The sequence below is a fragment of the Oncorhynchus mykiss genome, chromosome 13 (assembly GCF_057628025.1).
Source record: "Oncorhynchus mykiss isolate SJ-2025 chromosome 13, ASM5762802v1, whole genome shotgun sequence".
Classification (NCBI taxonomy): Eukaryota; Metazoa; Chordata; class Actinopteri; order Salmoniformes; family Salmonidae; genus Oncorhynchus; species Oncorhynchus mykiss.
This window is the reverse complement of record NC_143034.1, coordinates 797501-823945: the sequence shown is the minus strand read 5'-3', so window position 1 is coordinate 823945 and position 26445 is coordinate 797501. Positions and strand designations below refer to the sequence as shown.

The following is a 26445-nucleotide window of genomic DNA, read 5'->3' as shown; positions in this document are numbered from 1 at the left end:
AGTCTAACTCTATCAGTCTATCAGTCTAACTCTATCAGTCTAACTCTATCAGTCTATCAGTCTAACTCTATCAGTCTAACTCTATCAGTCTAACTCTATCAGTCTACCTCTACCAGTCTACCTCTACCAGTCTAACTCTACCAGTCTATCTCTAGCAGTCTAACTCTATCAGTTTCAACTCTATCAGTCGAACTCTATCATTCTAACTCTATCAGTCTAACTATTTCAGTCTAACTCTATCAGTCTAACTCTATCAGTCTAACTCTATCAGTCTATCAGTCTAACTCTATCAGTCTATTTGTCTAACTCTTCTAGTCTAACTCTACCAGTCTAACTCTACCAGTCTAACTCTATCTGTCTAACTCTATCAGTCTAACTCTAGCAGTCTAACTCTACCAGTCTAACTCTATCAGTCTATCAGTCTAACTCTATCAGTTTAACTCTATCAGTCTAACTCTACCAGTCTAACTCTATCAGTCTACCTCTACCAGTCTAACTCTACCAGTCTATCTCTAGCAGTCTAACTCTATCAGTCAAACTCTACCAGTCTAACTCTATCAGTCTATCAGTCTAACTCTATCAGTCGAGCTCTATCAGTCGAACTCTTTCAGTCTAACTCTATCAGTGTAACTCTATCAGTCTAACTCGTTCAGTCTATCAGTCTAACTCTATCAGTCTAACTCTATCAGTCTATCAGTCTAACTCTATCAGTCTAACTCTATCAGTCTAACTCTATCAGTCTAACTCTATCAGTCTACCTCTACCAGTCTACCTCTACCAGTCTAACTCTACCAGTCTATCTCTAGCAGTCTAACTCTATCAGTTTCAACTCTATCAGTCAAACTCTATCAGTCTAACTCTATCAGTCTAACTCTTTCAGTCTAACTCTATCAGTCTAACTCTATCAGTCTAACTCTATCAGTCTATCAGTCTAACTCTATCAGTCTATTTGTCTAACTCTTCTAGTCTAACTCTACCAGTCTAACTCTACCAGTCTAACTCTATCTGTCTAACTCTATCAGTCTAACTCTAGCAGTCTAACTCTACCAGTCTAACTCTGTCAGTCTAACTATCAGTCTAACTCTACCAGTCTAACTCTATCAGTCTAACTCTACCAGTCTAACTCTAGCAGTCTAACTCTATCAGTCAAACTCTATCAGTCTAACTCTATCAGTCTACCTCTACCAGTCTAACTCTACCAGTCTATCTCTAGCAGTCTAACTCTATCAGTCAAACTCTATCAGTCTAACTCTACCAGTCTAACTCTACCAGTCTAACTCTATCAGTCTATCAGTCTAACTCTATCAGTCGAACTCTATCAGTCGAACTCTTTCAGTCTAACTCTATCAGTCTAACTCTATCAGTCTAACTCTATCAGTCTATCAGTCTAACTCTATCAGTCTAACTCTATCAGTCTATCAGTCTAACTCTATCAGTCTAACTCTATCAGTCTAACTCTATCAGTCTAACTCTATCAGTCTACCTCTACCAGTCTAACTCTACCAGTCTATCTCTAGCAGTCTAACTCTATCAGTCAAACTCTATCAGTCTAACTCTATCAGTCTACCTCTACCAGTCTAACTCTACCAGTCTATCTCTAGCAGTCTAACTCTATCAGTCAAACTCTATCAGTCTAACTCTACCAGTCTAACTGTACCAGTCTAACTCTATCAGTCTATCAGTCTAACTCTATCAGTCGAACTCTATCAGTCGAACTCTTTCAGTCTAACTCTATCAGTCTAACTCTATCAGTCTAACTCTATCAGTCTATCAGTCTAACTCTATCAGTCTAACTCTATCAGTCTATCAGTCTAACTCTATCAGTCTAACTCTATCAGTCTAACTCTATCAGTCTACCTCTACCAGTCTACCTCTACCAGTCTAACTCTACCAGTCTATCTCTAGCAGTCTAACTCTATCAGTTTCAACTCTATCAGTCGAACTCTATCATTCTAACTCTATCAGTCTAACTATTTCAGTCTAACTCTATCAGTCTAACTCTATCAGTCTAACTCTATCAGTCTATCAGTCTAACTCTATCAGTCTATTTGTCTAACTCTTCTAGTCTAACTCTACCAGTCTAACTCTACCAGTCTAACTCTATCTGTCTAACTCTATCAGTCTAACTCTAGCAGTCTAACTCTACCAGTCTAACTCTATCAGTCTATCAGTCTAACTCTATCAGTTTAACTCTATCAGTCTAACTCTACCAGTCTAACTCTATCAGTCTACCTCTACCAGTCTAACTCTACCAGTCTATCTCTAGCAGTCTAACTCTATCAGTCAAACTCTACCAGTCTAACTCTATCAGTCTATCAGTCTAACTCTATCAGTCGAGCTCTATCAGTCGAACTCTTTCAGTCTAACTCTATCAGTGTAACTCTATCAGTCTAACTCTTTCAGTCTATCAGTCTAACTCTATCAGTCTAACTCTATCAGTCTATCAGTCTAACTCTATCAGTCTAACTCTATCAGTCTAACTCTATCAGTCTAACTCTATCAGTCTACCTCTACCAGTCTACCTCTACCAGTCTAACTCTACCAGTCTATCTCTAGCAGTCTAACTCTATCAGTTTCAACTCTATCAGTCAAACTCTATCAGTCTAACTCTATCAGTCTAACTCTTTCAGTCTAACTCTATCAGTCTAACTCTATCAGTCTAACTCTATCAGTCTATCAGTCTAACTCTATCAGTCTATTTGTCTAACTCTTCTAGTCTAACTCTACCAGTCTAACTCTACCAGTCTAACTCTATCTGTCTAACTCTATCAGTCTAACTCTAGCAGTCTAACTCTACCAGTCTAACTCTGTCAGTCTAACTATCAGTCTAACTCTACCAGTCTAACTCTATCAGTCTAACTCTACCAGTCTAACTCTATCAGTCTAACTCTAACTCTACCAGTCTAACTATACCAGTCTAACTCTACCAGTCTAACTCTACCAGTCTAACTCTAACTCTATCAGTCTAACTCTAGCAGTCTAACTCTACCAGTCTAACTCTAACTCTATCAGTCTAACTCTACCAGTCTAACTCTACCAGTCTAACTCTAACTCTACCAGTCTAACTCCATCAGTCTAACTCTACCAGTCTAACTCTATCAGTCTAACTATTCTAGTCTAACTCTACCAGTCTAACTCTACCAGTCTAACTCTACTACTCTACTAGTCTAACTCTACCAGTCTAACTCTAACTCTACCAGTCTAACTCTATCAGTCTAACTCTATCAGTCTATCAGTCTAACTCTATCAGTCTAACTCTATCAGTCTAACTCTATCAGTCTAACTCTATCAGTCTATCAGTCTAACTCTATCAGTCTAACTCTATCAGTCTAACTCTATCAGTCTAACTCTACCAGTCTAACTCTACCAGTCTATCTCTAGCAGTCTAACTCTAGCAGTCTAACTCTATCAGTCTATCAGTCTAACTCCATCAGTCTAACTCTTTCAGTCTAACTCTATCAGTCTAACTCTATCAGTTTAACTCTATCAGTCTATCAGTCTAACTCTATCAGTCTAACTCTATCAGTCTAACTCTATCAGTCTAACTCTATCAGTCTATCAGTCTAACTCTATCAGTCTAACTCTATCAGTCTAACTCTACCAGTCTAACTCTATCAGTCTACCTCTACCAGTCTAACTCTACCAGTCTATCTCTAGCAGTCTAACTCTATCAGTCAAACTCTATCAGTCTAACTCTATCAGTCTACCTCTACCAGTCTAACTCTACCAGTCTATCTCTAGCAGTCTAACTCTATCAGTCAAACTCTATCAGTCTAACTCTACCAGTCTAACTCTACCAGTCTAACTCTATCAGTCTATCAGTCTAACTCTATCAGTCGAACTCTATCAGTCGAACTCTTTCAGTCTAACTCTATCAGTCTAACTCTATCAGTCTAACTCTATCAGTCTATCAGTCTAACTCTATCAGTCTAACTCTATCAGTCTATCAGTCTAACTCTATCAGTCTAACTCTATCAGTCTAACTCTATCAGTCTAACTCTATCAGTCTACCTCTACCAGTCTAACTCTACCAGTCTAACTCTATCTGTCTAACTCTACCAGTCTAACTCTATCAGTCTAACTCTAACTCTACCAGTCTAACTATACCAGTCTAACTCTACCAGTCTAACTCTACCAGTCTAACTCTAACTCTATCAGTCTAACTCTAGCAGTCTAACTCTACCAGTCTAACTCTAACTCTATCAGTCTAACTCTACCAGTCTAACTCTACCAGTCTAACTCTAACTCTACCAGTCTAACTCCATCAGTCTAACTCTACCAGTCTAACTCTATCAGTCTAACTATTCTAGTCTAACTCTACCAGTCTAACTCTACCAGTCTAACTCTACTACTCTACTAGTCTAACTCTACCAGTCTAACTCTAACTCTACCAGTCTAACTCTATCAGTCTAACTCTATCAGTCTATCAGTCTAACTCTATCAGTCTAACTCTATCAGTCTAACTCTATCAGTCTAACTCTATCAGTCTATCAGTCTAACTCTATCAGTCTAACTCTATCAGTCTAACTCTATCAGTCTAACTCTACCAGTCTAACTCTACCAGTCTATCTCTAGCAGTCTAACTCTAGCAGTCTAACTCTATCAGTCTATCAGTCTAACTCCATCAGTCTAACTCTTTCAGTCTAACTCTATCAGTCTAACTCTATCAGTTTAACTCTATCAGTCTATCAGTCTAACTCTATCAGTCTAACTCTATCAGTCTAACTCTATCAGTCTAACTCTATCAGTCTATCAGTCTAACTCTATCAGTCTAACTCTATCAGTCTAACTCTACCAGTCTAACTCTATCAGTCTACCTCTACCAGTCTAACTCTACCAGTCTATCTCTAGCAGTCTAACTCTATCAGTCAAACTCTATCAGTCTAACTCTATCAGTCTACCTCTACCAGTCTAACTCTACCAGTCTATCTCTAGCAGTCTAACTCTATCAGTCAAACTCTATCAGTCTAACTCTACCAGTCTAACTCTACCAGTCTAACTCTATCAGTCTATCAGTCTAACTCTATCAGTCGAACTCTATCAGTCGAACTCTTTCAGTCTAACTCTATCAGTCTAACTCTATCAGTCTAACTCTATCAGTCTATCAGTCTAACTCTATCAGTCTAACTCTATCAGTCTATCAGTCTAACTCTATCAGTCTAACTCTATCAGTCTAACTCTATCAGTCTAACTCTATCAGTCTACCTCTACCAGTCTACCTCTACCAGTCTAACTCTACCAGTCTATCTCTAGCAGTCTAACTCTATCAGTTTCAACTCTATCAGTCGAACTCTATCAGTCTATCAGTCTAACTCTATCAGTCGAACTCTATCAGTCGAACTCTTTCAGTCTAACTCTATCAGTCTAACTCTATCAGTCTAACTCTATCAGTCTATCAGTCTAACTCTATCAGTCTAACTCTATCAGTCTATCAGTCTAACTCTATCAGTCTAACTCTATCAGTCTAACTCTATCAGTCTAACTCTATCAGTCTAACTCTATCAGTCTACCTCTACCAGTCTACCTCTACCAGTCTAACTCTACCAGTCTATCTCTAGCAGTCTAACTCTATCAGTTTCAACTCTATCAGTCGAACTCTATCATTCTAACTCTATCAGTCTAACTATTTCAGTCTAACTCTATCAGTCTAACTCTATCAGTCTAACTCTATCAGTCTATCAGTCTAACTCTATCAGTCTATTTGTCTAACTCTTCTAGTCTAACTCTACCAGTCTAACTCTACCAGTCTAACTCTATCTGTCTAACTCTATCAGTCTAACTCTAGCAGTCTAACTCTACCAGTCTAACTCTATCAGTCTATCAGTCTAACTCTATCAGTTTAACTCTATCAGTCTAACTCTACCAGTCTAACTCTATCAGTCGAACTCTATCAGTCGAACTCTTTCAGTCTAACTCTATCAGTCTAACTCTATCAGTCTAACTCTATCAGTCTATCAGTCTAACTCTATCAGTCTAACTCTATCAGTCTATCAGTCTAACTCTATCAGTCTAACTCTATCAGTCTAACTCTATCAGTCTAACTCTATCAGTCTACCTCTACCAGTCTAACTCTACCAGTCTAACTCTATCTGTCTAACTCTACCAGTCTAACTCTATCAGTCTAACTCTAACTCTACCAGTCTAACTATACCAGTCTAACTCTACCAGTCTAACTCTACCAGTCTAACTCTAACTCTATCAGTCTAACTCTAGCAGTCTAACTCTACCAGTCTAACTCTAACTCTATCAGTCTAACTCTACCAGTCTAACTCTACCAGTCTAACTCTAACTCTACCAGTCTAACTCCATCAGTCTAACTCTACCAGTCTAACTCTATCAGTCTAACTATTCTAGTCTAACTCTACCAGTCTAACTCTACCAGTCTAACTCTACTACTCTACTAGTCTAACTCTACCAGTCTAACTCTAACTCTACCAGTCTAACTCTATCAGTCTAACTCTATCAGTCTATCAGTCTAACTCTATCAGTCTAACTCTATCAGTCTAACTCTATCAGTCTAACTCTATCAGTCTATCAGTCTAACTCTATCAGTCTAACTCTATCAGTCTAACTCTATCAGTCTAACTCTACCAGTCTAACTCTACCAGTCTATCTCTAGCAGTCTAACTCTAGCAGTCTAACTCTATCAGTCTATCAGTCTAACTCCATCAGTCTAACTCTTTCAGTCTAACTCTATCAGTCTAACTCTATCAGTTTAACTCTATCAGTCTATCAGTCTAACTCTATCAGTCTAACTCTATCAGTCTAACTCTATCAGTCTAACTCTATCAGTCTATCAGTCTAACTCTATCAGTCTAACTCTATCAGTCTAACTCTACCAGTCTAACTCTATCAGTCTACCTCTACCAGTCTAACTCTACCAGTCTATCTCTAGCAGTCTAACTCTATCAGTCAAACTCTATCAGTCTAACTCTATCAGTCTACCTCTACCAGTCTAACTCTACCAGTCTATCTCTAGCAGTCTAACTCTATCAGTCAAACTCTATCAGTCTAACTCTACCAGTCTAACTCTACCAGTCTAACTCTATCAGTCTATCAGTCTAACTCTATCAGTCGAACTCTATCAGTCGAACTCTTTCAGTCTAACTCTATCAGTCTAACTCTATCAGTCTAACTCTATCAGTCTATCAGTCTAACTCTATCAGTCTAACTCTATCAGTCTATCAGTCTAACTCTATCAGTCTAACTCTATCAGTCTAACTCTATCAGTCTAACTCTATCAGTCTACCTCTACCAGTCTACCTCTACCAGTCTAACTCTACCAGTCTATCTCTAGCAGTCTAACTCTATCAGTTTCAACTCTATCAGTCGAACTCTATCAGTCTATCAGTCTAACTCTATCAGTCGAACTCTATCAGTCGAACTCTTTCAGTCTAACTCTATCAGTCTAACTCTATCAGTCTAACTCTATCAGTCTATCAGTCTAACTCTATCAGTCTAACTCTATCAGTCTATCAGTCTAACTCTATCAGTCTAACTCTATCAGTCTAACTCTATCAGTCTAACTCTATCAGTCTAACTCTATCAGTCTACCTCTACCAGTCTACCTCTACCAGTCTAACTCTACCAGTCTATCTCTAGCAGTCTAACTCTATCAGTTTCAACTCTATCAGTCGAACTCTATCATTCTAACTCTATCAGTCTAACTATTTCAGTCTAACTCTATCAGTCTAACTCTATCAGTCTAACTCTATCAGTCTATCAGTCTAACTCTATCAGTCTATTTGTCTAACTCTTCTAGTCTAACTCTACCAGTCTAACTCTACCAGTCTAACTCTATCTGTCTAACTCTATCAGTCTAACTCTAGCAGTCTAACTCTACCAGTCTAACTCTATCAGTCTATCAGTCTAACTCTATCAGTTTAACTCTATCAGTCTAACTCTACCAGTCTAACTCTATCAGTCTACCTCTACCAGTCTAACTCTACCAGTCTATCTCTAGCAGTCTAACTCTATCAGTCAAACTCTACCAGTCTAACTCTATCAGTCTATCAGTCTAACTCTATCAGTCGAGCTCTATCAGTCGAACTCTTTCAGTCTAACTCTATCAGTGTAACTCTATCAGTCTAACTCTTTCAGTCTATCAGTCTAACTCTATCAGTCTAACTCTATCAGTCTATCAGTCTAACTCTATCAGTCTAACTCTATCAGTCTAACTCTATCAGTCTAACTCTATCAGTCTACCTCTACCAGTCTACCTCTACCAGTCTAACTCTACCAGTCTATCTCTAGCAGTCTAACTCTATCAGTTTCAACTCTATCAGTCAAACTCTATCAGTCTAACTCTATCAGTCTAACTCTTTCAGTCTAACTCTATCAGTCTAACTCTATCAGTCTAACTCTATCAGTCTATCAGTCTAACTCTATCAGTCTATTTGTCTAACTCTTCTAGTCTAACTCTACCAGTCTAACTCTACCAGTCTAACTCTATCTGTCTAACTCTATCAGTCTAACTCTAGCAGTCTAACTCTACCAGTCTAACTCTGTCAGTCTAACTATCAGTCTAACTCTACCAGTCTAACTCTATCAGTCTAACTCTACCAGTCTAACTCTATCAGTCTAACTCTAACTCTACCAGTCTAACTATACCAGTCTAACTCTACCAGTCTAACTCTACCAGTCTAACTCTAACTCTATCAGTCTAACTCTAGCAGTCTAACTCTACCAGTCTAACTCTAACTCTATCAGTCTAACTCTACCAGTCTAACTCTACCAGTCTAACTCTAACTCTACCAGTCTAACTCCATCAGTCTAACTCTACCAGTCTAACTCTATCAGTCTAACTATTCTAGTCTAACTCTACCAGTCTAACTCTACCAGTCTAACTCTACTACTCTACTAGTCTAACTCTACCAGTCTAACTCTAACTCTACCAGTCTAACTCTATCAGTCTAACTCTATCAGTCTATCAGTCTAACTCTATCAGTCTAACTCTATCAGTCTAACTCTATCAGTCTAACTCTATCAGTCTATCAGTCTAACTCTATCAGTCTAACTCTATCAGTCTAACTCTATCAGTCTAACTCTACCAGTCTAACTCTACCAGTCTATCTCTAGCAGTCTAACTCTAGCAGTCTAACTCTATCAGTCTATCAGTCTAACTCCATCAGTCTAACTCTTTCAGTCTAACTCTATCAGTCTAACTCTATCAGTTTAACTCTATCAGTCTATCAGTCTAACTCTATCAGTCTAACTCTATCAGTCTAACTCTATCAGTCTAACTCTATCAGTCTATCAGTCTAACTCTATCAGTCTAACTCTATCAGTCTAACTCTACCAGTCTAACTCTATCAGTCTACCTCTACCAGTCTAACTCTACCAGTCTATCTCTAGCAGTCTAACTCTATCAGTCAAACTCTATCAGTCTAACTCTATCAGTCTACCTCTACCAGTCTAACTCTACCAGTCTATCTCTAGCAGTCTAACTCTATCAGTCAAACTCTATCAGTCTAACTCTACCAGTCTAACTCTACCAGTCTAACTCTATCAGTCTATCAGTCTAACTCTATCAGTCGAACTCTATCAGTCGAACTCTTTCAGTCTAACTCTATCAGTCTAACTCTATCAGTCTAACTCTATCAGTCTATCAGTCTAACTCTATCAGTCTAACTCTATCAGTCTATCAGTCTAACTCTATCAGTCTAACTCTATCAGTCTAACTCTATCAGTCTAACTCTATCAGTCTACCTCTACCAGTCTAACTCTACCAGTCTAACTCTATCTGTCTAACTCTACCAGTCTAACTCTATCAGTCTAACTCTAACTCTACCAGTCTAACTATACCAGTCTAACTCTACCAGTCTAACTCTACCAGTCTAACTCTAACTCTATCAGTCTAACTCTAGCAGTCTAACTCTACCAGTCTAACTCTAACTCTATCAGTCTAACTCTACCAGTCTAACTCTACCAGTCTAACTCTAACTCTACCAGTCTAACTCCATCAGTCTAACTCTACCAGTCTAACTCTATCAGTCTAACTATTCTAGTCTAACTCTACCAGTCTAACTCTACCAGTCTAACTCTACTACTCTACTAGTCTAACTCTACCAGTCTAACTCTAACTCTACCAGTCTAACTCTATCAGTCTAACTCTATCAGTCTATCAGTCTAACTCTATCAGTCTAACTCTATCAGTCTAACTCTATCAGTCTAACTCTATCAGTCTATCAGTCTAACTCTATCAGTCTAACTCTATCAGTCTAACTCTATCAGTCTAACTCTACCAGTCTAACTCTACCAGTCTATCTCTAGCAGTCTAACTCTAGCAGTCTAACTCTATCAGTCTATCAGTCTAACTCCATCAGTCTAACTCTTTCAGTCTAACTCTATCAGTCTAACTCTATCAGTTTAACTCTATCAGTCTATCAGTCTAACTCTATCAGTCTAACTCTATCAGTCTAACTCTATCAGTCTAACTCTATCAGTCTATCAGTCTAACTCTATCAGTCTAACTCTATCAGTCTAACTCTACCAGTCTAACTCTATCAGTCTACCTCTACCAGTCTAACTCTACCAGTCTATCTCTAGCAGTCTAACTCTATCAGTCAAACTCTATCAGTCTAACTCTATCAGTCTACCTCTACCAGTCTAACTCTACCAGTCTATCTCTAGCAGTCTAACTCTATCAGTCAAACTCTATCAGTCTAACTCTACCAGTCTAACTCTACCAGTCTAACTCTATCAGTCTATCAGTCTAACTCTATCAGTCGAACTCTATCAGTCGAACTCTTTCAGTCTAACTCTATCAGTCTAACTCTATCAGTCTAACTCTATCAGTCTATCAGTCTAACTCTATCAGTCTAACTCTATCAGTCTATCAGTCTAACTCTATCAGTCTAACTCTATCAGTCTAACTCTATCAGTCTAACTCTATCAGTCTACCTCTACCAGTCTACCTCTACCAGTCTAACTCTACCAGTCTATCTCTAGCAGTCTAACTCTATCAGTTTCAACTCTATCAGTCGAACTCTATCAGTCTAACTCTATCAGTCTAACTATTTCAGTCTAACTCTATCAGTCTAACTCTATCAGTCTAACTCTATCAGTCTATCAGTCTAACTCTATCAGTCTATTTGTCTAACTCTTCTAGTCTAACTCTACCAGTCTAACTCTACCAGTCTAACTCTATCTGTCTAACTCTATCAGTCTAACTCTAGCAGTCTAACTCTACCAGTCTAACTCTGTCAGTCTATCAGTCTAATCTACCAGTCTAACTCTATCAGTCTAACTATCAGTGTAACTCTACCAGTCTAACTCTATCAGTCTAACTCTACCAGTCTAACTCTATCAGTCTAACTCTATCAGTCTAACTCTAACTCTACCAGTCTAACTATACCAGTCTAACTCTACCAGTCTAACTCTACCAGTCTAACTCTAACTCTATCAGTCTAGCTAACTCTACCAGTCTAACTCTACCAGTCTAACTCTAACTCTATCAGTCTAACTCTACCAGTCTAACTCTACCAGTCTAACTCTACCAGTCTAACTCTAACTCTATCAGTCTAACTCTACCAGTCTAACTCTACCAGTCTAACTCTAACTCTATCAGTCTAACTCTACCAGTCTAACTCTACCAGTCTAACTCTAACTCTACCAGTCTAACTCCATCAGTCTAACTCTACCAGTCTAACTCTATCAGTCTAACTATTCTAGTCTAACTCTACCAGTCTAACTCTACCAGTCTAACTCTACTACTCTACTAGTCTAACTCTACCAGTCTAACTCTAACTCTACCAGTCTAACTTTATCAGTCTAACTCTACCAGTCTAACTCTATCAGTCTATCAGTCTAACTCTATCAGTCTAACTCTATCAGTCTATCTCTATCAGTCTAACTCTATCAGTCTAACTCTATCAGTCTAACTCTATCAGTCTATCAGTCTAACTCTATCAGTCTAACTCTATCAGTCTAACTCTATCAGTCTAACTCTACCAGTCTAACTCTACCAGTCTATCTCTAGCAGTCTAACTCTAGCAGTCTAACTCTATCAGTCTATCAGTCTAACTCTATCAGTCTAACTCTTTCAGTCTAACTCTATCAGTCTAACTCTATCAGTTTAACTCTATCAGTCTATCAGTCTAACTCTATCAGTCTAACTCTATCAGTCTAACTCTATCAGTCTATCAGTCTAACTCTATCAGTCTAACTCTATCAGTCTAACTCTACCAGTCTAACTCTATCAGTCTACCTCTACCAGTCTAACTCTACCAGTCTATCTCTAGCAGTCTAACTCTATCAGTCAAACTCTATCAGTCTAACTCTATCAGTCTACCTCTACCAGTCTAACTCTACCAGTCTATCTCTAGCAGTCTAACTCTATCAGTCAAACTCTATCAGTCTAACTCTACCAGTCTAACTGTACCAGTCTAACTCTATCAGTCTATCAGTCTAACTCTATCAGTCGAACTCTATCAGTCGAACTCTTTCAGTCTAACTCTATCAGTCTAACTCTATCAGTCTAACTCTATCAGTCTATCAGTCTAACTCTATCAGTCTAACTCTATCAGTCTATCAGTCTAACTCTATCAGTCTAACTCTATCAGTCTAACTCTATCAGTCTACCTCTACCAGACTACCTCTACCAGTCTAACTCTACCAGTCTATCTCTAGCAGTCTAACTCTATCAGTTTCAACTCTATCAGTCGAACTCTATCATTCTAACTCTATCAGTCTAACTATTTCAGTCTAACTCTATCAGTCTAACTCTATCAGTCTAACTCTATCAGTCTATCAGTCTAACTCTATCAGTCTATTTGTCTAACTCTTCTAGTCTAACTCTACCAGTCGAACTCTACCAGTCTAACTCTATCTGTCTAACTCTATCAGTCTAACTCTAGCAGTCTAACTCTACCAGTCTAACTCTGTCAGTCTATCAGTCTAATCTACCAGTCTAACTCTATCAGTCTAACTATCAGTCTAACTCTACCAGTCTAACTCTATCAGTCTAACTCTACCAGTCTAACTCTATCAGTCTAACTCTATCAGTCTAACTCTAACTCTACCAGTCTAACTATACCAGTCTAACTCTACCAGTCTAACTCTACCAGTCTAACTCTAACTCTATCAGTCTAACTAACTCTACCAGTCTAACTCTACCAGTCTAACTCTAACTCTATCAGTCTAACTCTACCAGTCTAACTCTACCAGTCTAACTCTAACTCTACCAGTCTAACTCCATCAGTCTAACTCTACCAGTCTAACTCTATCAGTCTAACTCTTCTAGTCTAACTCTACCAGTCTAACTCTACCAGTCTAACTCTACTACTCTACTAGTCTAACTCTATCAGTCTAACTCTATCAGTCTATCAGTCTAACTCTATCAGTCTAACTCTATCAGTCTAACTCTATCAGTCTAACTCTATCAGTCTATCAGTCTAACTCTATCAGTCTAACTCTATCAGTCTAACTCTATCAGTCTAACTCTACCAGTCTAACTCTACCAGTCTATCTCTAGCAGTCTAACTCTAGCAGTCTAACTCTATCAGTCTATCAGTCTAACTCTATCAGTCTAACTCTTTCAGTCTAACTCTATCAGTCTAACTCTATCAGTTTAACTCTATCAGTCTATCAGTCTAACTCTATCAGTCTAACTCTATCAGTCTAACTCTATCAGTCTATCAGTCTAACTCTATCAGTCTAACTCTATCAGTCTAACTCTACCAGTCTAACTCTATCAGTCTACCTCTACCAGTCTAACTCTACCAGTCTATCTCTAGCAGTCTAACTCTATCAGTCAAACTCTATCAGTCTAACTCTATCAGTCTACCTCTACCAGTCTAACTCTACCAGTCTATCTCTAGCAGTCTAACTCTATCAGTCAAACTCTATCAGTCTAACTCTACCAGTCTAACTCTACCAGTCTAACTCTATCAGTCTATCAGTCTAACTCTATCAGTCGAACTCTATCAGTCGAACTCTTTCAGTCTAACTCTATCAGTCTAACTCTATCAGTCTAACTCTATCAGTCTATCAGTCTAACTCTATCAGTCTAACTCTATCAGTCTATCAGTCTAACTCTATCAGTCTAACTCTATCAGTCTAACTCTATCAGTCTAACTCTATCAGTCTACCTCTACCAGTCTACCTCTACCAGTCTAACTCTACCAGTCTATCTCTAGCAGTCTAACTCTATCAGTTTCAACTCTATCAGTCGAACTCTATCATTCTAACTCTATCAGTCTAACTATTTCAGTCTAACTCTATCAGTCTAACTCTATCAGTCTAACTCTATCAGTCTATCAGTCTAACTCTATCAGTCTATTTGTCTAACTCTTCTAGTCTAACTCTACCAGTCTAACTCTACCAGTCTAACTCTATCTGTCTAACTCTATCAGTCTAACTCTAGCAGTCTAACTCTACCAGTCTAACTCTGTCAGTCTATCAGTCTAATCTACCAGTCTAACTCTATCAGTCTAACTATCAGTCTAACTCTACCAGTCTAACTCTATCAGTCTAACTCTACCAGTCTAACTCTATCAGTCTAACTCTATCAGTCTAACTCTAACTCTACCAGTCTAACTATACCAGTCTAACTCTACCAGTCTAACTCTACCAGTCTAACTCTAACTCTATCAGTCTAACTAACTCTACCAGTCTAACTCTACCAGTCTAACTCTAACTCTATCAGTCTAACTCTACCAGTCTAACTCTACCAGTCTAACTCTAACTCTACCAGTCTAACTCCATCAGTCTAACTCTACCAGTCTAACTCTATCAGTCTAACTCTTCTAGTCTAACTCTACCAGTCTAACTCTACCAGTCTAACTCTACTACTCTACTAGTCTAACTCTATCAGTCTAACTCTACTACTCTAACTCTACCAGTCTAACTCTAACTCTACCAGTCTAACTTTATCAGTCTAACTCTACCAGTCTAACTCTACCAGTCTAACTCTACCAGTCTAACTCTGCTACTCTACTAGTCTAACTCTGTCAGTCTAACTATACCAGTCTAACTCTATCAGTCTAACTCTATCAGTCTAACTCTTCTAGTCTAACTCTACCAGTCTAACTCTTCTAGTCTAACTCTACCAGTCTAACTCTACCAGTCTAACTCTATCAGTCTAACTCTATCAGTCTATTTGTCTAACTCGTCTAGTCTAACTCTACCAGTCTAACTCTATCAGTCTAACTCTACTACTCTAACTCTACCAGTCTAACTCTAACTCTACCAGTCTAACTCTATCAGTCTATCAGTCTATCTCTATCAGTCTAACTCTACCAGTCTAACTCTATCAGTCTAACTCTACCAGTCTAACTCTACCAGTCTAACTCTATCCGTCTAACTCTATCCGTCTAACTCTACGACTCTAACTCTACCAGTCTAACTCTACCAGTCTAACTCTACCAGTCTATCTCTAGCAGTCTAACTCTAACTATATCAGTCTAACTCTATCAGTCTAACTCTACCAGTCTAACTCTACCAGTCTAACTCTACCAGTCTAACTCTATCAGTCTAACTCTACCAGTCTAACTCTCAGTCTATCAGTCGAACTCTATCAGTCTAACTCTACTAGTCTAACTCTACCAGTCTAACTCTAGCAGTCTAACTCTATCAGTCTAACTCTACCAGTCTAATTCTACCAGTCTAACTCTAACTTTACCAGTCTAACTCTACCAGTCTAACTCTATCTGTCTAACTCTATCAGTCTAACTCTACCAGTCTAACTCTACTAGTCTAACTCTACCAGTCTAACTCTACTAGTCTAACTCTACCAGTCAAACTCTACCAGTCTAACTCTATCAGTCTAACTCTACCAGTCTAATTCTACTAGTCTAACTCTACCAGTCTAACTCTACCAGTCTAACTCTACCAGTCTAACTCTACCAGTCTAACTCTACTAGTCTAACTCTGTCAGTCTAACTATACCAGTCTAACTCTATCAGTCTAACTCTATCAGTCTAACTCTTCTAGTCTAACTCTACCAGTCTAACTCTTCTAGTCTAACTCTACCAGTCTAACTCTACCAGTCTAACTCTACCAGTCTATCTCTAGCAGTCTAACTCTAACTATATCAGTCTAACTCTATCAGTCTAACTCTACCAGTCTAACTCTACCAGTCTAACTCTACCAGTCTAACTCTATCAGTCTAACTCTACCAGTCTAACTCTCAGTCTATCAGTCGAACTCTATCAGTCTAACTCTACTAGTCTAACTCTACCAGTCTAACTCTAGCAGTCTAACTCTATCAGTCTAACTCTACCAGTCTAATTCTACCAGTCTAACTCTAACTTTACCAGTCTAACTCTACCAGTCTAACTCTATCTGTCTAACTCTATCAGTCTAACTCTACCAGTCTAACTCTACTAGTCTAACTCTACCAGTCTAACTCTACTATAACTCTACCAGTCAAACTCTACCAGTCTAACTCTATCAGTCTAACTCTACCAGTCTAATTCTACTAGTCTAACTCTACCAGTCTAACTCTACCAGTCTAACTCTACCAGTCTAACTCTACCAGTCTAACTCTACTAGTCTAACTCTACCAGTCTAACTCTACCAGTCTAACTCTACTAGTCTAACTCTACCAGTCTAACTCTACTAGTCTAACTCTACCAGTCTAACTCTACCAGTCTAACTCTACCAGTCTAACTCTACAAGTCTAATTCTACTAGTCTAACTCTACCAGTCTAACTCTACCAGTCTAACTCTACCAGTCTAACTCTACCAGTCTAATTCTACTAGTCTAACTCTACCAGTCTAACTCTACCAGTCTAACTCTACCAGTCTAACTCTACCAGTCTAACTCTACTAGTCTAACTCTACCAGTCTAACTCTATCAGTCTAACTCTACCAGTCTAACTCTACCAGTCTAACTCTACTAGTCTAACTCTACCAGTCTAACTCTACCAGTCTAACTCTATCAGTCTAACTCTACCAGTCTAACTCTACCAGTCTAATTCTACTAGTCTAACTCTACCAGTCTAACTCTACCAGTCTAACTCTACCAGTCTAACTCTCAGTCTATCAGTCGAACTCTATCAGTCTAACTCTACTAGTCTAACTCTACCAGTCTAACTCTAGCAGTCTAACTCTATCAGTCTAACTCTACCAGTCTAATTCTACCAGTCTAACTCTAACTTTACCAGTCTAACTCTACCAGTCTAACTCTATCTGTCTAACTCTATCAGTCTAACTCTACCAGTCTAACTCTACTAGTCTAATTCTACCAGTCTAACTCTACTAGTCTAACTCTACCAGTCAAACTCTACCAGTCTAACTCTATCAGTCTAACTCTACCAGTCTAATTCTACTAGTCTAACTCTACCAGTCTAACTCTACCAGTCTAACTCTACCAGTCTAACTCTACCAGTCTAACTCTACTAGTCTAACTCTGTCAGTCTAACTATACCAGTCTAACTCTATCAGTCTAACTCTATCAGTCTAACTCTTCTAGTCTAACTCTACCAGTCTAACTCTTCTAGTCTAACTCTACCAGTCTAACTCTACCAGTCTAACTCTATCAGTCTAACTCTATCAGTCTATTTGTCTAACTCGTCTAGTCTAACTCTACCAGTCTAACTCTATCAGTCTAACTCTACTACTCTACCTCTACCAGTCTAACTCTAACTCTACCAGTCTAACTCTACCAGTCTAACTCTACCAGTCTAACTCTATCAGTCTATCAGTCTATCTCTATCAGTCTAACTCTATCAGTCTAACTCTACTACTCTAACTCTATCAGTCTAACTCTACCAGTCTAACTCTACCAGTCTAACTCTATCAGTCTAACTCTACCAGTCTAACTCTACCAGTCTAACTCTATCCGTCTAACTCTATCCGTCTAACTCTACGACTCTAACTCTACCAGTCTAACTCTACCAGTCTAACTCTACCAGTCTATCTCTAGCAGTCTAACTCTAACTATATCAGTCTAACTCTATCAGTCTAACTCTACCAGTCTAACTCTACCAGTCTAACTCTACCAGTCTAACTCTATCAGTCTAACTCTACCAGTCTAACTCTCAGTCTATCAGTCGAACTCTATCAGTCTAACTCTACTAGTCTAACTCTACCAGTCTAACTCTAGCAGTCTAACTCTATCAGTCTAACTCTACCAGTCTAATTCTACCAGTCTAACTCTAACTTTACCAGTCTAACTCTACCAGTCTAACTCTATCTGTCTAACTCTATCAGTCTAACTCTACCAGTCTAACTCTACTAGTCTAACTCTACCAGTCTAACTCTACTAGTCTAACTCTACCAGTCAAACTCTACCAGTCTAACTCTATCAGTCTAACTCTACCAGTCTAATTCTACTAGTCTAACTCTACCAGTCTAACTCTACCAGTCTAACTCTACCAGTCTAACTCTACCAGTCTAACTCTACTAGTCTAACTCTACCAGTCTAACTCTACCAGTCTAACTCTACTAGTCTAACTCTACCAGTCTAACTCTACTAGTCTAACTCTACCAGTCTAACTCTACCAGTCTAACTCTACCAGTCTAACTCTACAAGTCTAATTCTACTAGTCTAACTCTACCAGTCTAACTCTACCAGTCTAACTCTACCAGTCTAACTCTACCAGTCTAATTCTACTAGTCTAACTCTACCAGTCTAACTCTACCAGTCTAACTCTACCAGTCTAACTCTACCAGTCTAACTCTACTAGTCTAACTCTACCAGTCTAACTCTATCAGTCTAACTCTACCAGTCTAACTCTACCAGTCTAACTCTACTAGTCTAACTCTACCAGTCTAACTCTACCAGTCTAACTCTATCAGTCTAACTCTACCAGTCTAACTCTACCAGTCTAATTCTACTAGTCTAACTCTACCAGTCTAACTCTACCAGTCTAACTCTACCAGTCTAACTCTACCAGTCTTACTCTACTAGTCTAACTCTACCAGTCTAACTCTACCAGTCTAACTATACCAGTCTAACTCTACCAGTCTAACTCTACTACTCTAACTCTACCAGTCTAATTCTACTAGTCTAACTCTACCAGTCTAACTCTACTACTCTAACTCTACCAGTCTAACTCTACCAGTCTAACTCTACCAGTCTAACTCTACCAGTCTAACTCTACTAGTCTAACTCTACTACTCTAACTCTACCAGTCTAACTCTACCAGTCTAACTCTACCAGTCTAACTCTACCAGTCTAACTATACCAGTCTAACTCTACCAGTCTAACTCTACTACTCTAACTCTACCAGTCTAATTCTACTAGTCTAACTCTACCAGTCTAACTCTACTACTCTAACTCTACAAGTCTAACTCTACCAGTCTAACTCTACCAGTCTAACTCTACCAGTCTAACTCTACCAGTCTAACTCTACCAGTCTAACTCTATCAGTCTAACTCTACCAGTCTAATTCTACCAGTCTAACTCTAACTCTACCAGTCTAACTCTATCAGTCTAACTCTACCAGTCTAACTCTACCAGTCTAACTCTACCAGTCTAACTCTACCAGTCTAACTCTATCAGTCTAACTCTACCAGTCTAATTCTACTAGTCTAACTCTACCAGTCTAACTCTACCAGTCTAACTCTACCAGTCTAACTCTACCAGTCTAACTCTACTAGTCTAACTCTACCAGTCTAACTCTACCAGTCTAACTATACCAGTCTAACTCTACCAGTCTAACTCTACTACTCTAACTCTACCAGTCTAATTCTACTAGTCTAACTCTACCAGTCTAACTCTACTACTCTAACTCTACCAGTCTAACTCTACCAGTCTAACTCTACCAGTCTAACTCTACCAGTCTAACTCTACCAGTCTAACTCTACTAGTCTAACTCTACTACTCTAACTCTACCAGTCTAACTCTACCAGTCTAACTCTACCAGTCTAACTCTACCAGTCTAACTATACCAGTCTAACTCTACCAGTCTAACTCTACTACTCTAACTCTACCAGTCTAATTCTACTAGTCTAACTCTACCAGTCTAACTCTACTACTCTAACTCTACAAGTCTAACTCTACCAGTCTGACTCTACCAGTCTAACTCTACCAGTCTAACTCTACCAGTCTAACTCTACCAGTCTAACTCTATCAGTCTAACTCTACCAGTCTAATTCTACCAGTCTAACTCTAACTCTACCAGTCTAACTCTATCAGTCTAACTCTACCAGTCTAACTCTACCAGTCTAACTCTACCAGTCTAACTCTACCAGTCTAACTCTATCAGTCTAACTCTACCAGTCTAACTCTATCAGTCTAACTCTACCAGTCTAACTCTACCAGTCTAACTCTACCAGTCTAACTCTACCAGTCTAACTCTACCAGTCTAACTCTACCAGTCTAACTCTGTCAGTCTATCAGTCTAACTCTACCAGTCTAACTCTACCAGTCTAACTCTACCAGTCTAACTCTACCAGTCTAACTCTATCAGTCTAACTCTACCAGTCTAATTCTACCAGTCTAACTCTAACTATACCAGTCTAACTCTACCAGTCTAACTCTACTACTCTAACTCTACCAGTCTAATTCTACTAGTCTAACTCTACCAGTCTAACTCTACTACTCTAACTCTACCAGTCTAACTCTACCAGTCTAACTCTACCAGTCTAACTCTACCAGTCTAACTCTACCAGTCTAACTCTACTAGTCTAACTCTACTACTCTAACTCTACCAGTCTAACTCTACCAGTCTAACTCTACCAGTCTAACTCTACCAGTCTAACTATACCAGTCTAACTCTACCAGTCTAACTCTACTACTCTAACTCTACCAGTCTAATTCTACTAGTCTAACTCTACCAGTCTAACTCTACTACTCTAACTCTACCAGTCTAACTCTACCAGTCTAACTCTACCAGTCTAACTCTACCAGTCTAACTCTACCAGTCTAACTCTACCAGTCTAACTCTATCAGTCTAACTCTACCAGTCTAATTCTACCAGTCTAACTCTAACTCTACCAGTCTAACTCTATCAGTCTAACTCTACCAGTCTAACTCTACCAGTCTAACTCTACCAGTCTAACTCTACCAGTCTAACTCTACCAGTCTAACTCTATCAGTCTAACTCTACCAGTCTAACTCTACCAGTCTAACTCTACCAGTCTAACTCTACCAGTCTAACTCTACCAGTCTAACTCTATCAGTCTACCAGTCTAACTCTACCAGTCTAACTCTATCAGTCTAACTCTACCAGTCTAACTCTATCAGTCTAACTCTACCAGTCTAACTCTACCAGTCTAACTCTACCAGTCTAACTCTACCAGTCTAACTCTATCAGTCTATCAGTCTAACTCTACCAGTCTAACTCTACCAGTCTAATTCTACTAGTCTAACTCTACCAGTCTAACTCTACCAGTCTAACTCTACCAGTCTAACTCTACCAGTCTAACTCTACTAGTCTAACTCTACCAGTCTAACTCTACTAGTCTAACTCTACCAGTCTAACTCTACCAGTCTAACTCTACCAGTCTAACTCTACCAGTCTAATTCTACTAGTCTAACTCTACCAGTCTAACTCTACCAGTCTAACTCTACCAGTCTAACTCTACTAGTCTAACTCTACCAGTCTAACTCTATCAGTCTAACTCTACCAGTCTAACTCTACCAGTCTAACTCTACTAGTCTAACTCTACCAGTCTAACTCTACCAGTCTAACTCTATCAGTCTAACTCTACCAGTCTAACTCTACCAGTCTAATTCTACTAGTCTAACTCTACCAGTCTAACTCTACCAGTCTAACTCTACCAGTCTAACTCTACCAGTCTAACTCTACTAGTCTAACTCTACCAGTCTAACTCTACCAGTCTAACTATACCAGTCTAACTCTACCAGTCTAACTCTACTACTCTAACTCTACCAGTCTAATTCTACTAGTCTAACTCTACCAGTCTAACTCTACTACTCTAACTATACCAGTCTAACTCTACCAGTCTAACTCTACCAGTCTAACTCTACCAGTCTAACTCTACCAGTCTAACTCTACTAGTCTAACTCTACTACTCTAACTCTACCAGTCTAACTCTACCAGTCTAACTCTACCAGTCTAACTCTACCAGTCTAACTATACCAGTCTAACTCTACCAGTCTAACTCTACTACTCTAACTCTACCAGTCTAATTCTACTAGTCTAACTCTACCAGTCTAACTCTACTACTCTAACTCTACCAGTCTAACTCTACCAGTCTAACTCTACCAGTCTAACTCTACCAGTCTAACTCTACCAGTCTAACTCTACCAGTCTAACTCTATCAGTCTAACTCTACCAGTCTAATTCTACCAGTCTAACTCTAACTCTACCAGTCTAACTCTATCAGTCTAACTCTACCAGTCTAACTCTACCAGTCTAACTCTACCAGTCTAACTCTACCAGTCTAACTCTATCAGTCTAACTCTACCAGTCTAACTCTATCAGTCTAACTCTACCAGTCTAACTCTACCAGTCTAACTCTACCAGTCTAACTCTACCAGTCTAACTCTACCAGTCTAACTCTATCAGTCTATCAGTCTAACTCTACCAGTCTAACTCTACCAGTCTAACTCTACCAGTCTAACTCTACCAGTCTACCTCTACCAGTCTAACTCTACCAGTCTAACTCCATCAGTCTAACTCTACCAGTCTAACTCTACCAGTCTAACTCTACCAGTCTAACTCTATCAGTCTAACTCTACCAGTCTAACTCTACCAGTCTAACTCTACCAGTCTAACTCTACCAGTCTACCTCTACCAGTCTAACTCTACCAGTCTAACTCCATCAGTCTAACTCTACCAGTCTAACTCTACTAGTCTAACTCTACCAGTCTAACTCTACCAGTCTAACTCTACCAGTCTAACTCTACCAGTCTAACTCTATCAGTCTAACTCTACCAGTCTAACTCTACCAGTCTAACTCTACCAGTCTAACTCTACCAGTCTACCTCTACCAGTCTAACTCTACCAGTCTAACTCCATCAGTCTAACTCTACCAGTCTAACTCTACCAGTCTAACTCTACCAGTCTAACTCTATCAGTCTAACTCTACCAGTCTAACTCTACCAGTCTAACTCTACCAGTCTAACTCTACCAGTCTACCTCTACCAGTCTAACTCTACCAGTCTAACTCCATCAGTCTAACTCTACCAGTCTAACTCTACTAGTCTAACTCTACCAGTCTAACTCTACCAGTCTAACTCTACCAGTCTAACTCTACCAGTCTAACTCTACCAGTCTAACTCTACCAGTCTAACTCTACCAGTCTAACTCTATCAGTCTAACTCCATCAGTCTAACTCTACCAGTCTAACTCTACCAGTCTAACTCTACCAGTCTAACTCTACCAGTCTAACTCTACCAGTCTAACTCTACCAGTCAAACTCTATCAGTCTAACTCTACCAGTCTAACTCTATCAGTCTAACTCTACCAGTCTAACTCTACCAGTCTAACTCTTCCAGTCTAACTCTACCAGTCTAACTCTACTAGTCTAACTCTACCAGTCTAACTCTACCAGTCTAACTCTATCAGTCTAACTCTATCAGTCTAACTCTACCAGTCTAACTCTACCAGTCTAACTCTATCAGTCTAACTCTACCAGTCTACCTCTACCAGTCTAACTCTACCAGTCTAACTCTACCAGTCTAACTCTACCAGTCTAACTCTACCAGTCTAACTCTTCCAGTCTAACTCTACCAGTCTAACTCTACTAGTCTAACTCTACCAGTCTAACTCTACCAGTCTAACTCTATCAGTCTAACTCTATCAGTCTAACTCTACCAGTCTAACTCTACCAGTCTAACTCTATCAGTCTAACTCTACCAGTCTACCTCTACCAGTCTAACTCTACCAGTCTAACTCTACCAGTCTAACTCTACCAGTCTAACTCTACCAGTCTAACTCTACCAGTCTGTAACAGTTACAATTATATTTATCACTTTAACAGTTATACAGATTCTATTTGATTGATATATCTAAAAGTCAATCTGATTGGTGCCCAGGAGAAAGCCCCACCCCCCCAACTATTCTGACGCAGAGAAGTTCCATCTGACGGAGACAGACACCATTCGGCGACGCCCACGCAGCCGCGAGCACAGCAATGACCAATCCGACAACAGCACAACCACCAGCAGCCAACCAGCGAGTGCCACACCTGGCAGCGGCCAAACAGACAGCAGCAGGATGAACGTTGACCAACCAGAGAGCAGCAGGAAGAGCGTTGACCAACCAGAGAGTAGCATTGACCAATTGCATCACAGCCAGTTGGCCCCCCAGCAGGTGAATGGAGGGGTCGACCAATCTCACCGCATCATCCTGCGGATACGGCCCGGGTCGGAGGCTGAGGGGGAGGTGGCCTCTCGCAGGGAGAGCTGTGATAGGCCAGAAGTCAGGAAGCCGCTGAAGCCGCCGGTGTCGCCCAAACCCTCGATGGTGGCCGTGAGGAGACAGCAGCAGGACCCCCCCACCCCGACCAGACGCGTTCCCTTACCTGGGCCTGAAGCTGACAGTCCTGGTGAGTTTAACCCTAATCCCTGACCTCTGAACCTAACCCAGACGAGACGTGTCCCCTTACCTGGGCCTGAAGCTGACAGTCTTGGTGAGTTTAACCCTGACCTCTGACCCCTGACCTCTGAACCTAACCCAGACCAGACAAGTCCCCTTACCTGGGCTTGAAGCTGACAGTCCTGGTGAGTTTAACCCTAATCCCTGACCTCTAACCTCTAAACCATTTTTTTCTCTGTTTTTTTTCTCCAGCAGATCCGCGGTGGATGCCTCCCCCAGTCTCCTTCAAACCCTGCCCTCCTCCCACCGGTCCTAAACCCACCAAACCCTCACTCTCCTCCCCCACCCCTCTCCCTAGACCTCTCCCTGTCCCAGACACCCTCACCCCTCCCTCCCTGTCCCCTGTCCCCCCCTACACCTCCTCCTCCTCTCCCGCCACCAGCCCCTCCACTCCCCAGACCCCCTCCACCCCCGGTTCCACCCCCCACCCCGTCAAGCCTCCCCGCTCCTCCATTTCTGGCCTCTCTGTCGACCTGCTGGTGGGGAGGGAGGGGGAGGAGAGGGAGGAGAGAGGGAGGGAGGAAGAAAGACTAAAAGAGGACCGGAGAGAAGTTGAGAAGGTGGAGGAGGAGAAGAGAGTTGAGAGGAGGAGAGAGAAGGAGGAGGTGGAGGAGGAGAGGAGAGTTGAGAGAAGGAGAGAGAAGGAGGAGGAGAGGAGAGTTGAGAGAAGGAGAGAGACGGAGGAGTTGGAGAGGAGAGTTGAGAGAAGGAGAGAGCAGGAGGAGGAGCAGACCAAGGAGGAGGCTCCAGCCCAAGTAGGGGAGGAGGAGGAAGAAGAGGAGGTGCATCATCTGAGGTTGGAGGAGACCAGCGCCTCCCTAGCTGCAGCTCTGGAAGCTGTGGAGCAGAAGATTAACCAGGATCACACACACAACCAGTGAGGAGACACACACACACACACACACACACACACACACACAACCAGTGAGGAGACACACACACACACACACACACACACACACACACACACACACACAACCAGTGAGGAGACACACACACACACAACCAGTGAGGACACACACACACACACACACACACACACACACACACACACACAACCAGTGAGGAGACACACACACACACAACCAGTGAGGACACACACACACACACACACACACACACACACACACACACAACCAGTGAGGACACACACACACACACACACACAACCAGTGAGGAGACACACACACACACACACAACCAGTGAGGAGACACACACACACACACACACACAACCAGTGAGGAGACAAACACTTTCAAATTGCCATTGATAAAATGCATTTGTGTTCGTCGTCCGAAGCTTGTACCCATACCCCCACCATAGGGCACTGTGTTCACAACGTTGACATCAGCAAACCACTCGCCCCATGCCAAATTCTCTAAAACGACGTTGGAGGCGGATTATGGTAGAGATATGAACATTAAATGCTCTGGTGGACATGTCAATTGCATACTCCCTCTAAACTTGAGACATCTGTGGCATTGTGTTGTGTGACAAACCTACACGTTGTAGAGTTGCCTTTTATTGCCCCCAGCACAAGGTGCACCTGTGTAATCATGCTGTTTAATCAGCTTCTTGCCACACCTGTCAGGTGGATGGATTATCTTGGCAAAGGAGAAATGCTCAATAACAGGGGATGTAAACAAATTTATACACAACATTTGAGAGAAATAATATTTTTGTGCGAATGGAAAATGTCTGGGGTCTTTTATTTCAGGTCATTAAACACTTTACATGTTGAACATGGGACTTTACATGTTGAACATGGGACTTTACATGTTGAACATGGGACTTTACATGTTGAACATGGGATCAACACTTAACATGTTGAACATGGGACTTTACATGTTGAACATGGGATCAACACTTAACATGTTGAACATGGGACTTTACATGTTGAACATGGGACTTTACATGTTGAACATGGGATCAACACTTAACATGTTGAACATGGGACTTTACATGTTGAACATGGGATCAACACTT

General features: G+C 40.4%; 1 protein-coding gene across 3 annotated transcripts in view; it reads left to right on the top strand.

Annotated features, from left to right (window-relative positions):
* LOC118948700 (caskin-1) overlaps nucleotides 1–26445 on the top strand; it is a 130257-nt gene that overhangs the window by 101243 nt on the left and 2569 nt on the right. For all 3 annotated transcript variants that reach the window (XM_090194636.1, XM_090194635.1, XM_090194637.1), the window contains 2 exons: nucleotides 23897–24408; nucleotides 24651–25335. In XM_090194636.1, coding sequence (XP_090050762.1) covers nucleotides 23897–24408; nucleotides 24651–25335 — 1197 coding nt within the window. The remainder of the gene's footprint in view (nucleotides 1–23896; nucleotides 24409–24650; nucleotides 25336–26445) is intronic.